Below are 16,672 nucleotides of genomic sequence, written 5' to 3'. Positions count from 1 at the left end.
GTTCTGTATTTTGTGGAATTGCATTAGTGCGACATTGGGAGAAAATGTTGTCATTTCCCGGATCTTGTCATTTAATTTTTTCGGGAAATGTGAAGAGTGGTCCGGGGACAGTCCCGGGATCCCTGTTACCGGCGTTAATCTCTAGTACTGTACTGGCGCCTGGCCAAAACAGCGTCTTATCTCCGTATCAGTGAGCAGATGGGCTGATTGGGAACTAAAACACTTCTGTTTCACACTCTGCAGCACATAGCACAGTCAACAGGAAAATACAGCCAAGAATCTATTCCCATGGCTCAGTGGGTTGGAGTGGTGCTGGCAACACCAGAGCTGTGGGTTTGATTCCATACTGTGTGTATAGGTGTAAGGTGTTTTGACTAAGTTGTTTTGAATAGCATTTCGGGTGAATTACAGGGTGTTTTGTAGTATCACAAAGGGTGCATTGAGGAGATAGGACACTAATTATTCAGCCTAAGCCCATGCTGTCTTATCTGACTTCATATATTTAAATATTCATCCCCATGAAAGGACTTTTCAGTCGTTTGTGTGCTTTGGTACACCTGTTTCAACCCAACACCAGACTCAGACTTATATATCATCCTCATTGCTCTCATCTGAAACTCTCTCACATTATAACTAATGTTTATTGTCATACATCATTCTCAGACATCCTGTTTTCAACCCTGTAGCTTTGTCTCTCTCTCCACGTACGCACACACACTCACACAAATGTCCTCTCCCTGCCGACCCTCTCTTTTACTGTACCTTCTCTCAACCTCCTCCCCTCTTTCCTTAGACAGAAATAAGTGTCCCTCTAGCCCCTACAGCTCTTGTCCCTGGTGCAGACCTATTCTGGAGCATACCGTATGTAAAGCTGCTCCTCATAGCTCCTACTGGGAGTTTATTCTCCACTGTGAGTGCACTTGATGAGTGCTGCACTGAGTGCTCTGGAGGGAAATGGATGGAGAGAGAGAGGGGAGGGGTGATGGAAGGGGTGAGAGAGACAGAGAGAGAAAGAGAGAGGGTGAGAGAGAGAGAGACACAGACACCAGAGACAGAGAGAGGGAGAAAGAGAGAGGTGGAGATGGATGGAGAGAGAGAGTGTGGATTTGTGTGTGAGAGAGAGGGCGAGATCGAGGCTATTTGTTCTTCCCTGTCTTACTGCTGTGTATCAAGCACAACATGGGGCTTAGAGAGCAAGTATGTTGCAGGTTGTAGAGGGGAATTAATTGAATTTACAATGAACATGCTGATGCAAGATGTGATGAGAACTATATGGATTATGTGTGTGTGTGCGCATGCACTTCGGTGGGTGGGTGTGTGGGTGCGTGCTTGCGTGTGTGTTCAAAATACTATGCTTATGGGTATGTCGTATGTGCATGTGTGTGCATGTTTTTGCATGTGTGTGCATACATGCTTTTGTTTATACGTAAACATGTATCTACTTTGAATGTGTATGGTCATGTGTGTGTAGACGCGTCATGTCATTGTCGAAGGATGAGCGTGCTTGGCTGTGTGCGTACGTCCACGTGAACCAGTATCTATATGTTTGTGCCGGACATATTTTGCTCCCTGTCCATCTGCTTGCATACAGAGTGGAGAGCAGAATGCTCCTCTGCAGTTGACCTTGTGCCCAGTGGGCAAGAGAGAAGAGCAGTTGTACACAGAGCAGCCTTCCCAGACGTGGGATTCTTCCCAGATGGCACCCCGTTCCCTATATAGTGCACTACTTTTTAACAGAGTTCTATGGGCCTTGTTCAAAAGTAGTGCATTATAAAGGGAGAAGCGTGCATTTGGGAAGCAGACCTGGGTACAGTAGAACCACTCTCTGCCACCACAGCAGTAGCTGCCAAACAGCGATCCAGAGAGAGAGCAGGGTCTAATCCTCTCAAAGCTGTGAAAAATGAAGTTTCAAGCTTTAATTCCTCCAATAATTCTAAACCCCCTTAATCCATTCAAAATGAATGACCCAGTTTGGGACCTTGTTTATCAAACTTGTTCCCACTGTACTGTTACTAGCTACCTGTTACGGACTCATGGCCATTTTGGGTTATTTTGGAGGGGAAAGGAAAGAGTAGTTGTAGTTTTCGGACCCCTTGATTTTTTCCACATTTTGTTACATTACAGCCTCATTCTAAAATGGATTAAATAACGTATTTTTCTCATTAATCTACACACAATACCCCATAATGACAAAGAAAATAAAGTTGACCTTATTTACGTAAGTATTCAGACTCTTTGCTATGAGACTCGAAATTGAGCTCAGGTACATTCTGTTTCCATTGATAATCATTGAGATGTTTCTACAACTTGATTGGGGTCCACCTATGATCAATTAAATTGATTGGACATGATTTGGAAAGCCACACACCAGTCTATATAAGGTCCCACAGTTGACAGTACATGTCAGAGCAGAAACCAAGCCATTAGGTTGAAGGAATTGTCCAAAGAGCTCTGAGACAGGATTGTGTCGAAGCACAGATCTGGGGAACGGTACCAAAAATGTCTGCAGCATTAAAGTTCCCAAGAACACAGTGGCCTCCATCATTCTTAAATGGAAGAATTTTGGAACCACCAAGACTCTTCCTAGAGCTGGCCGGCCGACCAAACTGAGCAATCGGGGGAGAATGGCCTTGGTCAGGGAGGTGACCAACAATCCCATGGTCACTCTGACAGAGTTCTAGAGTTTCAGTGAAAATGGGAGAATCTTCCAGAAGGACAACCATCTCTGCAGCACTCCACCAATCTGGCCTTTATGGTAGAGCGCCTGACAGAAGCCACTCCTCAGTAAAAGGTGCATGACAGCCCACTTTGAGTTTGCCAAAAGGCACCTAAAGGTCTGACCATGAGAAACAAGATTCTCTGGTCTGGTGAAACCAAGATTGAACTCTTTGGCATGAATGCCAAGTGTCACATCTGGAGGAAACCTGGCACCATCCCTACGGTGAAGCATGGTGGCGGCAGCATCATGCTGTGGGGAGGTTTTTCAGCCGCAGGGACTGGGAGACTAGTCAGGATCGAGGGAAAGATGAAAGGAGCAAAGTACAGAGAGATCCTTGATGAAAACATGCTCCAGAGTGCTCAGGACCTAAGACTGGGGTGAAGGTTCACCTTCCAACAGGACAATGACCCTAAGCACACAGCCAAGACAACGCAGGAGTGGCTTCGGGAAAAGTACCTGAATGTCGTTGAGTGGCGCAGCCAGAGCCTGGACTTGAACCCAATCTAACATCTCTGGAGAGATCTGAAAATAGCTGTGCAGCGACACTCCCCATCCAACCTGACAGAGCTTGAGATGATCTGCAGTGAAGAATCAGAGAAACTCCCCAAATACAGGTGTGCTTGTAGCATTATTATTATTTTTTAAATAGGCAAGTCAGTTAAGAACAAATTCTTATTTACAATGATGGCCTACCCCGGCCAAATCCAGACAACGCTGGGCCAATTGTGTGCCGCCCTATGGGACTCCCAATCACAGCCAGATGTGACACAGCCTGGATTCAAACCAGGGACTGAGATGCACTGAGATGCAGTGTCTTAGACCTCTGCGCCACTCGGGAGCCATCATACCCAAGAAGACTCGAGGCTGTAATCACTGCCAAAGGTGCTTCAACAAAGTACTGAGTAAAGTTTTTATTTATTTTGAATGCATTTGCCAAAATGTCTAAACTAATTTTTGCTTTGTGTAGATTAATGAGGGAAAAAAACAAAGACATTTTTGAATAATGCTGTAACATAACAAAATGTGGAAAAAGTTAAGGGGTTTGACTACTTTCCAAATGTGCTGTATAGTTTCAGGAAAAATATCTGGTTTTGTAGCAGTAGCATCATTTCCTGTGTATTTACAGACAGTATTTGACAGAATATTGTATATTGGGTAATGACTCATGCATGTTGGGTGATTACTAGTGCTGAGTGATTAACTGACATTTCTAGATTTAAACATCTAATTGACCAACGTTAATGATCAATTATTTGAATTCCATTTCTTTCTGTTTTTTTCTTTGAGCTCAATGCTGTTTCCCTGGAGATAAATTGAATCAAGCCCGAAATGTTTGATGTATTAGGGAGGCAAATGTTCTACATTGTTTAGTGCAGAAAACATGGTAATTAACTACAATGACTATAATCCATTGCATTACTACTTGTCCGGTCTGTGTGGGGCAGACACGGGGAGAGAGAGAAGAATGTACGATCGAGAGGGATAGAGAGAAGTTGCTTGGAGAGGTATCTCTACCTGAAAATACATGATCTAACTGAAAAAAATAGTGCTTTGAATTTACTAAATTCAAAGGTGTACACCGGTTCCACATGAATGAAACGTGTTAGACAAACACATGATTTTCTTTTTCAGTTTACTTTTCTTTTTGTCAAGCAAATATAATTTGTTCAAGTAAATATATTGTAATGGAATAGAATCAATTTAACATGATTTGGTAAAGCAAATTTTATTTGAAGTAAATGTGGAGCTTCAAATGAATTTGATCATGTTCCCGAAACCTGATAATTAACATTATTTTATTGATGATATTGCTCATAATTATGTAGAAGGTTCTACATAATTAGTAATGTAAGCACATGATTAAATGCTGCCATTTTCTACCTTAGTGTTTTGAATTTACACAAATAGGGGAAATAAAAAAGTATATGCTAAAGATGTGTAACCAAGGAGCAAGAGACCATGTGCATCAGTGACAAAGACAAAAGGCATGTTTCAAAAATTATACTGTATCTTTTGTAACGGATCAGCTTTTTAGAACGATAAAATGTCCATTCACTGACATTCAGTGTTCAACGAATGGCACAGGTCTAAATCACAGTGCTGTAGGCTATATATATCCGTATGAAAACAATAAGACGTGTTGTGCTCACAATGATCGGGCACTAATGCATTTCGTTACCAAATGAGGTAGTTCTTTTTCATAAGGAGTAACATAGACAAAGAATGAGGTAGGTATGTGTACATATTTGTGCATGTTAATTCTATTGACTAAAAGTCACTACAAAGCGAAACTGAACTTTTCCCATAAGCAGCAAAGAAATTAAGGGCATCTACTCAAAACGCCATGCAAAATATCTAACAAAATCACAATAGCTCCATCTTTGGACATGCTCATTCTGTTTTGAGTTTTTGTGAACAATCTAACAAGTTCAACATAAGTCTTAAACACAGAAAAACAGCTCACAGCCTGTTTTTAAATGCAACAGCTTTGTTAGAACGTTTGTCCCCATTCAGTTCCATAAAAACCTTCAGAAAGACCTCAAAGGTGTTGCGGAGGTCAGTAGGGTAACTGAGGTTCATGGCATGCATGAGGCCGAACAGCATTGCAACAGCAAATGCTACATTGCACAGCACCTTGACGCCTTCAAGGACAATTCCAGTGTCCTCTGGTTCCTCACTCAAGTAGATCCCACAGTTGTGTCCTCAATGGCTGCCTTGGTGGATTCTTCATCCATGCCCTGAACAAGACAGAAAGGCAAAACTTGTCAATCATACAAAATGAATCATTCATCAATGAAGTGTTTACAGTTAGGGACTCTAGATTGCAAAAAGTATAGCTCATGAGGCACAAGAGCATGAAACAGACAGAAATCATTCAAGACTGGAGTCCTTTTAAGTGTCAACTAAATCAAGAACTGCTGGTAATATTTGAACTCCGCCTATTACAAGGCTAAAATTAAAAGTGGTTCTAACCAAGATTTCCATTCAGATTACATTTGAGACACAGCCAATTTGATCACTGTATTCAGCATTCATGCAAATAAAAAAAGACAAATCTGAATAATAAAATGAAGAAGAAAAAAAAATAATAGTGCATCTAACCGCAGCTAATGAAATAAGACAGAAGACAGAGGAGATGACACAGTAATAGAATAGCTAGGGATAGAATATGATGGTGGCGCGGAACAGGAGAGGAAGAGAAAGAAGGAAACACTTCAGTCTATTAACATACCACACATTCCTGAACAAGGTTTTCTGGGTCTTCACCCACACACACACACTCCCTTTATGATGCACTCTCGTCCGACATCTATGTTGCTATCCTAAGAAAAGAGAAGGATTTTTGAATGAACTTTTGGTGTAGAACTACATATGAATGTGTCTTTTGAAGCATAAGGAATTCTTACATCAGTCATAGGTGCCACGATTGATATGAGTCTTCTGCCCAGCCGTCCTCCTCTTCTTTGGAACAACTTCAGCAGGTTACCTGAGTGTATTTCAAGTTGAGAAAGAAATTTGGACTGGTGGGGTGGGGTTGTGGTGATTCTCTTAAACTCAGCATTGACCTTTACATAGTAATTAAACAAATTCGATGAAAAAACTGCAGAAAGGAAAAGAGACTGGAGATGATCACACAAGCAGCAAACTATAGGGTTCTCTATAGGGAGAGAAATAACTAGGCAGTCAGAACAAATTGTGTTAACTCTGAATAAGGCTCACTTATGTGGCAAGCGGAGGGACAATAATCTTCTACCTTCAGATATCATACCCAATAGATCAACAATAAGACAAGCATGGTTAACTTACCTGAATGACTTCAAAGAGCGCAGGCCATCTGCAATGAAGTCCTCTACCAAGGGGTGCGTCGCGGACAACTTCATGTCTCCTGTATGCAAACGTCTTCTCCATTTTGAACTTCACTGTGTCTCCGTTGTTCCCTTTCTTCACGTCAGACAGTAGAGCTTTTCCGCATGTCCCCGAGGCTCTCTTCTGTTTTTCCTGAGGGATATGTGGGGCAAAAGTCCACTTCTGCTCTCTTTGTCTTTCTAACACCACAGGCTGCACTTGACTTCCCTGCAGGTTTGTGCTTCAAGGAGTTGATCGTCACCTCTGGACATCCCAGTCTTCTCAGGGCGAGTGCGGTAGTTTGCCAGTTTGCATTTCAAACTGGTTTTCCATCCGCCACATCCAGTGAAGGAACACTTCTCAGTCAGATTTTGAGTAACCTTTGTTGAGTGGACATTACTTTGATGCACAATTAAGGCATTCCAGGTCTTACATGCGCATGGACAGTCAATGTGTGTACATGGGTAACGGACAGTACGGACGTAATGTGGGTGCTTTGACTTGTAATGATGCAAAAGTTGGGACCTACTTGACACCAATTCTGAACACTTTACATTTCCACAACACTGGAAAAAAAGAACAGAAATACCATTAAACCTAAAGACTGACATTCAGAGCAATTTTTTTTATTGGTATTAAAACAACCTCTGATAACAGTAATCATGAACACTGTATAGCCTTAGAATGGGTAGACAAAGCAGCACAAATGTAGTAGGCAAGCATCATTAAATATAAATTTTGTTCATGAAATTATTATTTTTTTCATTATGAAATGTTTGAGTCAATGATCGATTGATTTATACATGAATCCACTCATATGCACATACGTTGAATGATTTGATTCAAATTCATGAACTTTTACATTTTTTTACTTTTACCTCACAAGAGAAAAAAAAATTGCCGCACTAAATGCTGCTGCAAAGTGATTGCAAATGATGTCGTGCACAAGCACCAAAGCATTAGTTAGCTAGCATGTTAGCTAGCTCAAGCGGTGTGCACTCCTCAGCAAACCTTAATTAGTTCTTGGCTTGGTGAATTCGAAGTTCTTGACCAATAGGTAAATATCATGGTGTTTCGCCAACTAACTTTACCTCCTTGCAAAATGTTAATCTTGACCGAGTCCTGTTTCACTGTTCATAGAAGCTAGCTAGCAACATCGTCTTCTACCTTAGAATGCCATGCCAAAATGTTTCAGACTCAAGAGCACAACATTTTGATATGGAGCAATCACTAATAACGTTACTGCTTACAATTCTGACTACAACCACACAGACAAACGTTGAATAAAATCAAATTCTGACTACAACCACACAGACAAACATTGAATAAAATCAAATTCTGACTACAACCACACAGACAAACGTTGAATAAAATCAATCACAATGCTTACCTTGACCAAGATCCTAGGTACTGTCTTCTAAGCGAACGCACCAGCGTTCTTTTTTGAAGATTATTTTCTCGCGAGGTTTGAATTGTTCCTCATTACTCGTCACGAATTATCTTTATTGGTTCACATTCCCCTACATGATTCAAACTAGTAGATCTGATTTTTCTTCATGTTGCATTGATTGCAAGCAATGAAATCGCGTTGAGAGGGGAAACAAAACATGTTTGAGTAAATCACACATAATATGTTTTCATATATCTGACAGCCCACCATGTCCAGTTTTTTCAGTGTAGTTGGTATTCAGAAGTAATAAAAGTATGCCTTATTTACTTTGAAGATCTACTAAAATAGCGATTATGTCAGACAGCATAGGCAGCAGCTCTGTTGAAATGAGGACTTGGAATGAAATAATAATAATCAAAGAAAACTAATGTAATATTTGATTAAAGTAATGTGAATAAATAAGCAGTGATGGGCAGTCACTACCATCATGGGACTTTTATTAATTGTTTTATTCTGTGTTACAGCGTTGATAAGAGAATTATGTTCTCCATGTTCATAAACCAATTCAATCAAACTACTCAGTCTGCTCGATCAGGATTTGTAAGATACTGATTGAAATGAAGCAGACAGAGGCCCAGCTAAAATAGTCAATAAGGTTTATTCACGGGAACGTTCTAAAGTCAAGAATACAAAACAATTCATTTTATACTGGCTTCTCACACACACACACATTCACACAACCATACGCACACACATTCACACTAACATTAGCACACAATGTCCTGCTACGCACACACATTCACACTAACATTAGCACACAATGTCCTGCTACGCACACACATTCACACTAACATTAGCACACAATGTCCTGCTACGCACACACATTCACACTAACATTAGCACACAATGTCCTGCTACGCACACACATTCACACTAACATTAGCACACAATGTCCTGCTACGCACACACATTCACACTAACAGAAGGTATCCTACGCACATACTGTCTCACTACCCAGCCGACGGAGATTAGGGAGACCTTGAGACGTACTCCCCGTTCTCTCTCGGCGCCGAATTTTGCTCAGCCAGTCTGTGTTTAAAATACCATAAAGACATAAACATTAGCTATACTGTTTTACCCTAATTCTGACTAGGACTACACATTTATTGATTAGGATTTTATACATTCTAATCAATTCCATACAATTATATGTTTCAGGGTGGACTATTCGAATCATTCAATTAACAGATAAATCCAATTAACAAGCATTCAACCCACATAATGCATAGTGCATTTAATGTTTAATAAAATTATCGAAACCGAAGTCAAAAACCGTGATTCTTTTTTAAATAATCGAACTGAAACTGAACCGACCTCAAAAAGCACTCAGCACTAGTAATTACTAAGGAGAGATCGAAGACTGAAATAGATGATTAAACATTGTTTGAGGATATTTGACTTTGTGACATTTGGAAAATGTAAAGCCTCGCTGGGTGAGCAATTGGACAACTAGCCTATTGCAAACCTTCCATCTTTGATTAAGGAGCAATATAGAAAATAACAATTCTTTAACTACAGTAAACCAAGTTGTTTTTCTGATATATGTTGTTCCACATTGGTAGTCTGTAACTATTATGTATGAATTTAACTGCAGAATTAGACATTTATACACATTCCTCCAAATGTAAAATTTCGAAGTTGGTCCAAACGTCAAATTTGAAGTGTTTTTGACACCCTGGGTTGAGTCCTCCTGCTCAAATATTGTTCTGTTTCTTGTCAAATTTCCAAGTTGCTCCAAACGTCAAATTTAGAAGGTTAAGGTCTTCGATAGGGTTAAAACATAACAATTAGGCACTTATTCCACATTTTTAAGGTAAGGGTTAAGGTTTGGGATAGGCTTAAAATGAAATAAATAATAACGAGTGCCCACCACTGGGATCAAACACACAACCTTCTGATCCAGAGTCATGGGATCCAGAGTCATGGGATCCAGAGTCATGGGATCCAGAGTCATGGGATCCAGAGTCATGGGATCCAGAGTCATGGGATCCAGAGTCATGGGATCCAGAGTCATGGGATCCAGAGTCATGGGATCCAGAGTCATGGGATCCAGAGTCATGGGATCCAGAGTCATGGGATCCAGAGTCATGGGATTACGCTCATCCACCACCCCCATCCACAGCACCCTAGCAAGACCCAAGCCTACTTGATGTTAATAAACTACATTAGATTTGATTTACTGTTTCCCTTAGTGGCCGGTTATATAGGCATTTCCCGAAGTCCTCAGGACGTGGATAGACGTCCAATTCCGAAGTCATTCTTGAGCCTGACCATGTTTGAAGTTAGATTTGGACCTATCATGATTTTCATTGGGTCTATGGAAAATGTCCATTGATAGTGCTTTTTAGTTCAGGAACAGGGTTAAAGTCTGCGTACGGGAAAGTGATAATGTCCCTGCATTACCTCCGTTGAAAAACATTGTGAAAATACAGTCGAATGTTGCTGTAAAAGAAGGTGTCACTCTTTACTAAGCCAAAAAGTATTTGTTCTAACAATATTTAATAATTTCATCAGTATTGCAGAGCACGCCTCATTGTGGAGTGATAGGTGTCAGCTCATCATTGGGTCGTGCTAAAGCATGAGAATTACCCATTAAATCATCTAGCACTGTCAACATTAGGATCCGGGGGTCCCTCAAAGGATTTCTTTGTCATTTAATGGTTTAGGATAGACCGATCAGGCATCCAATCCGTTGCACTATAGTGTGTAGGCAAGCCTATAGCTCACCCGCATTTTCAACAACCGTATATATAAATATAATGGTGAACTCTTCAAAGGCCACACATAGTTTAGAGCTGTACGATAGTTGTCACTGTTTCAGATTAAATAAAACAATGAAGCTTAAATATGTCATCACCAATTTAGACATTTGCACTTGCCCTTAATCTTTTCGTTTTTAAACCTCTATTTTATCGTTGTTTTCTACCTTTAGAAATGATTTGCAACCTTTTTAGATACTTTCCCAATGGCATACAAACCAATTGAACATGTCGCTGCAATATACAGTGTACAAAGTATAGGTAATATATGCATGTGTCCTTTTATGAAAATGGAAGCTTGAGCTGGTTGATGGTTCTTTTTCATAGAAATTCTACTTTCCTCACCCTCCCCTGCGGGATATTTGCAAGTTTTGTGTTTCGCTGTTGCTTCTCATCAAATCCCTTAATAGTATCATTATTTACGTCGCAGTCATTATCGCCATGTCTCATATTCTTTGTCATTTTGTCATCCCTGTCATTTCTTCTGTCGCCCTTGGCTTGCTTTTGGGAATTCAGGCAGGGACTTTTTGTTAGGCTGCTGGTGACAAATGGCTTTGTAAAAAAAGGGCCATAAACAATAAAGAAAAAAAGAAAAGAAACAGAAAAATTGAATCTACGCTTCAGTGGTATCATCTTTCACCTTTTTCAATATCAATGTCCATTATGCTTATGGATCGTTTGGCTGCTGCCTCTATTCCTTAGTACGTGGGACCTGTGTATCAGATTCATAGATTCAATGCCTAGGGGCATCCGGCCGTTGATAATGTCATTTTGATTGATTGTTTTAATCGTTTAATTCAGTGCGAGTCTTCTAATAATGAATGGTCTCTCAGCACAGACAGATTGTGGTTCAGGTGGTGTATAGTCCTTTACTCGGTGTAGTTCATGATTGCGTAGTCCCTGTCAATGATCTCGACCTGGAAGTAGCCTACACCAAACGGCAAGATTCCATCAAGCATGTCTTGGGCAGTGTCGGTGGTTGAACTTTTACATTCAAATCATTTCCAAGTTGAATTCTTTGAACTTCTTGAGTGCAGCAGTGCCACACTGGAGTTGATGTGGTGCACCACACTAAGGCATAGCCACGGAAAAGAACGGCTCACCCAGCACAGTTCTTGCTGTTAAAATATCAACATCCCCTTTTTCCTGAAAACGTGTAACATTTATATTTCAGGAGCCTACTTGCTATTTCTGCAGTAGCCAGTCATATTCTGCTCTATCAATTGAATAGAAAAACATACTGCAATGAAGGTTTGTTTGAATTGAGGTCTTGCACATTGCTTATGCACACTGGCTAATTGCCAGTTCACGTATTAAAAGTAGCATGGTGCCTTTTGACACTACGGTCATCACGCTCTACTGAGTCGAAATGAAATGGGGATCAACCAGTTATTACAGGGCACCATATGGTTGACTCCATTCTGAAGCGGCATTGTCCCAGTGACCACACACCAGCAACAGTCCTCATCATCTGTGGATGCACCCTTTTGTGTGTGTATGCGTGCTTGTGCGGGTGTGTGCCGTTCCCCTCTCTCTGTGTTTGTAACCAAGGTCGCTCCTGAACCGCTGTGTTTTTTCCAGAGGTGTGTGGGCTTAATTCATCATCCCTGTGATAGGTGGTGCTGTAGTGCCCTAAATTTCCCGCTCTGCCTCTCTCTCTCTCTCTTTATCGGTCTCTCGCTCGCTCTTTCCCTTCATCGGTCTCTCCCTCTCTCTCGCTCTCTCTCTCTCTCTCTCTCTCTCTCTCTCTCTCTCTCTCTCTCTCTCTATTTTTCTGTCTGTCTCGTTTGAGAGAGGGCTCTTGGTCAGTGTGGGGAGCTCTATTATTGAGAACAAAATCTAACTTTACTATACATGTCTTTTCTGGCATGTCATTTATCTCTCTCTCTCTCTCTCTCTCTCTCTCGCTCTCTCTTTGTCCTCCCCTTTGTAAAGATTGATTGTATGTCTCTCTCTCTCTCTGTGTGTGTGTGCGCGCGTGTGCATGTGTATACGTATGTGTGTGTGTGTGTGTGTGTGTGTGTGTGTGTGTGTGTGTGTGTGTGTGTGTGTGTGTGTGTGTGTGTGTGTGTGTGTGTGTGTGTGTGTGTGTGTGTGTGTGCGCATCTTAATGTGTATATGAGTGTGTGTGCATACACACGTGTGTGGCAGGGGTGTTATTACTATAACCCAGTGCTGCGTAGTATCTTCCACTTTCCTCCCTACTAATGGTTCCAAGTGGGGGGGGGGGGGCTGGTCTGCCTCCCGATCGATACCGGGAGATGTGAAGAGCACAAACATGGCTAATTGTTACAGCCATTGTCTTCTTGTGTCTCCTGACACTTGGGATAGTAGACAGGAACAGGGGAGACGTTGTGTAATGTTGCTACCAAGACACAGATCTACCTGTAGTCTGGGATGTTGGGACTTGGGAGGAAAAAGGGAATGAGGGAAAGAGGGTAAGCACTGCCTGTTGTTCCAAGTCACTTCATAATTGTACTGACAATGTAGGGTGGGTGGGGAGAGAGGTGTGTGTGTGTGTGTGTGTGTGTGTGTGTGTGTGTGTGTGTGTGTGTGTGTGTGCGTGCGTGCGTGCGTGCGTGCGTGCGTGCGTGCGTGCGTGCGTGCGTGCGTGCGTGCGTGCGTGCGTGCGTGCGTGCGTGCGTGCTTGCGAGAGTATTTGTGTGAAGTGTACGTAGCGTTTGACACAGTACAGAGAGGCAAAGGATGCAGTTTGAAATGCAGTTTTAGCATAAAACGATTGAAGGTTTTATAGAACAGAGAAAGTAGAAGACATCTGTCTCAGCCCTCTATGAGTTGCGTATGCTAATCCAATCAGTAGCAGTCAATCATATCAGTTCAACCTGGATAGGAAAATGAACAACATAATTGAACTGTCAACCTCAAGTCTGTTGAACCCTTATTTGAACACAACACACACCTTTGTATAATTTGTATGATATATTTTGAAATAAAGTTAAATGTCTAAATTGCTTTCGAGGGATAGAGTGTGTACACAACATTTTTGCATATTTGCTCTGGTTTGAGTTGCAGTTGGTATCGTTGTGTTGTTACTGCTTTGCGGACAAAGATAATTGAGGCTCACCTTACCTTCTGGAAAGATCTAAGGTATAGAGTAGTCCCATGAATACAGAATATACACATTTCTCGCCTGACTGGGTTCTGTCTTCACAGAGACAGGAAAAGAGAGAGCGTCTTAAGCATTCAGGAGGGGTGGGTGGGTGTGCGGGTATGTATGTTCTGCCAAGACCTGAGGGCACAGACACAGGTTCAAACTAAAATTGAGGAATGGGGAGAAATGTTCAAACTCTCACTGCAAGGAAACTTTCTCCTTTCTTGTTTTTTCTCTACCTTTCTATCCTTTCTACTGGTGTGTAAGGACTTCGTGGCAAATGCATGTACATGGTAAGAATGATTGCTGAACCAGAGGAAACTTCACCTCGAGAAAGTGCTATCCAGACTAAACCACAAAATAATCAGGTCAAATAGGCACCGAAACAGTCAGAAAGGGTCACAAACCAAAGCACTAACCAGACCAAATATGCCCAAGAATAGACAAAAAAAGCACCAACCAGACCAAACAGATTCTACAAGTGTCAGGAACTCTATTGGAGGAATGCGACGCCATTCTTCCACGAGAAATTCCATCATTTGGTGTTTTGTTGATGGTGGCGGAAAACACTGTCTCAAGCGTCGCTCCAGAATCTCCCATAAGTGTTCAGTTGGGTTGAGGTCTGGTGACTGAGACAGCCATGGCATATGGCTTACATCGTTTTCAGGCCCATCAAACCATTCAGTGACCACTCGTGCCCTGTGGAATGTGGCATTGTCATCCTATGAGAGATTAGCATGGTAGCTAAATGAATGGCCAAAATATTGAACTGTCCTGCATTTTTATACATGACCCTAAGGATGATAGGATGTTAATTGCTTAATTAACCCAGGAACCACACCTGTGTGGAAGCAGATTCTTTGTATCCTTCATTTACTTGTGTTTTTCAATATTTTGGCAGTTACCTGTATGTAAGAGAGTAGACAAGACAAACAGTGAACAGACCAAAAACAAGGACAAAGCATGATGTAACGAACAGTAAAACAGACTAACCAGGTCAACCCAGGACAAACCAGGTCAAACAGGCACTAAACCAGATGAAAGCTAGACTATAAACCAGGATAATCCAGTCCAACAGTTATTTCCAAACACCACAAGGGAACACACTCTAACAACCCAAGGGGGGGGGGGGGGAATTAAGGATGTGATACTGGGAGATGATACTTCTCTCCCTGCTTCTTCTTTCTCTTCCTCACGGGCCCTACCTTTTTAAAAATAGCACTCGGTAATAGAGGGCCGGGATGGAAGAGGGAAAGGGGACCAGGGATCCTCAGAGGAGGGATACGCAATTTGAGTTTGGGCAGATTGCTTTTCCCCCACCCGGTACTGATGAGTCGTGGCTATGCACCGGTGGGGGGCTAAGCCCTCCAGCCGCCGGCGCACTGCAGAAAAGAAATCATCACGATGAAATAAAGGAGAGACTCGAGAAAGATCAGCAGGGATTTCAGGTGACAGAGAGAGAGAGACGGGGAGGGATGGAGGAAGGGAAAGAGGGAATGAAGGAGGGAGGGAAAGTAGGAATCAGAGAGCCAGTATGGGCTGATTGTTGGATACGGTGGATGTAGAGGCACTTGAGACGCCTGGCTCTGGTTGCTAGGGGTCATGGTAACATTGTGGGATTGAGGACTTGTGAGATTTTTGCCAAATGGGTTTTACAGTTTTTTTTGGCAGAAGTAGTGTGGATCTTATTGAACCACTGTGTTTATGTGGGTGTCTATAGGGGCCTTATAGGGGTTTGTGATAGTTGTGGTACCAAAGGCTTAGTGGATTGGACCATGGAACCTGCATGGGCCACTAATACGTTTATTAAATAACCATGTTGTTATGTCACATGTTGTTGTGGCCAGTTGACCAAATGTGGACCTTCAAATGTCCTTTAGAGAGACTAACCGGGATCTTGAAAATTGTGTCTGTATTTTTCAACCTTCTGTGTGGACTCGACTTGTCAATGTATGGCTTATACATGCTAATATCTGCAGTCTTCTCCCAGCGGAGAGAAATCCTTACATTCTAACATGACATAATTTAGTGCATGAGATCTGTGCACTTGCTCCTGTCATGTAGTGAACACACACTCTGAAACAAGAGGGATTTCCTGGCTGCATGCTGACATAGTTTTATAACAGCGAGAATGAATCAAATACAGTACATCGATGAAATGAATTCTTCTGAAGTTAGAAACATAAAAATGAAGGCTCTCTCTCTCTCTCTCTCTCAGGAGGTGAGGGGTCGGCGGAGACTGGGCAGAAGGAGACGTCCACCTGTGACATATGCCAGTTTGGGGCGGAGTGCGATGTGGACGCTGAGGATGTATGGTAAGTAAACCTCAGGGTTAGTGCACAGCTGGCCAACTCATTCAGGAAGTTGACAGCAACAGTCGTACCAACTCAGTAGGCTTGTAGTTCGTGTTCACCCTGAGTTAGGAGGCTGGGAGTTCAATCCCCAGGTGGGTCATACTAAATGTCATGGGAGGGATCTGTATCCTGGTCTCCCACGGTAGAAATCAATGTCTTGACCATTAAACCAAGTGAAAATTCCCTTTCCTTGATGTTGAAGTGGCATGCAGACCTACCTCATCACAAGAACATGAGCAACCATGTACTCGACTCATTTCTGCTACATAAAGACTTAAAAAATGGGGAACCGATGCCTTAATGCACAGCACTCAGCAATAAGCAAATTGATTGGGGTTAAATGAATGAAAGAATGAACAAATTAATAAACGAATGAACCGATGTATTTTTGTGTCTTACCACATTTATGCAACCCTTAATTCCCTTATGGGA

At 41.9% G+C, this 16,672-nt stretch overlaps 1 protein-coding gene across 1 annotated transcript in view; it reads left to right on the top strand.

Annotated features, from left to right (window-relative positions):
• The window catches only part of LOC120063876 (tomoregulin-2-like), a 128,687-nt gene that overhangs the window by 83,790 nt on the left and 28,225 nt on the right, over positions 1 to 16,672 (top strand). Inside the window, exon 6 of the mRNA XM_039014194.1 lies at positions 16,105 to 16,201. Within this exon, the coding sequence (XP_038870122.1) occupies positions 16,105 to 16,201 (97 nt within the window). The remainder of the gene's footprint in view (positions 1 to 16,104; positions 16,202 to 16,672) is intronic.

This window comes from Salvelinus namaycush, chromosome 19 (assembly GCF_016432855.1).
Source record: "Salvelinus namaycush isolate Seneca chromosome 19, SaNama_1.0, whole genome shotgun sequence".
Taxonomy (NCBI): domain Eukaryota; kingdom Metazoa; phylum Chordata; class Actinopteri; order Salmoniformes; family Salmonidae; genus Salvelinus; species Salvelinus namaycush.
Note: the sequence above shows the minus strand (reverse complement) of the source record. Positions and strands in the feature narration are given on the sequence as shown.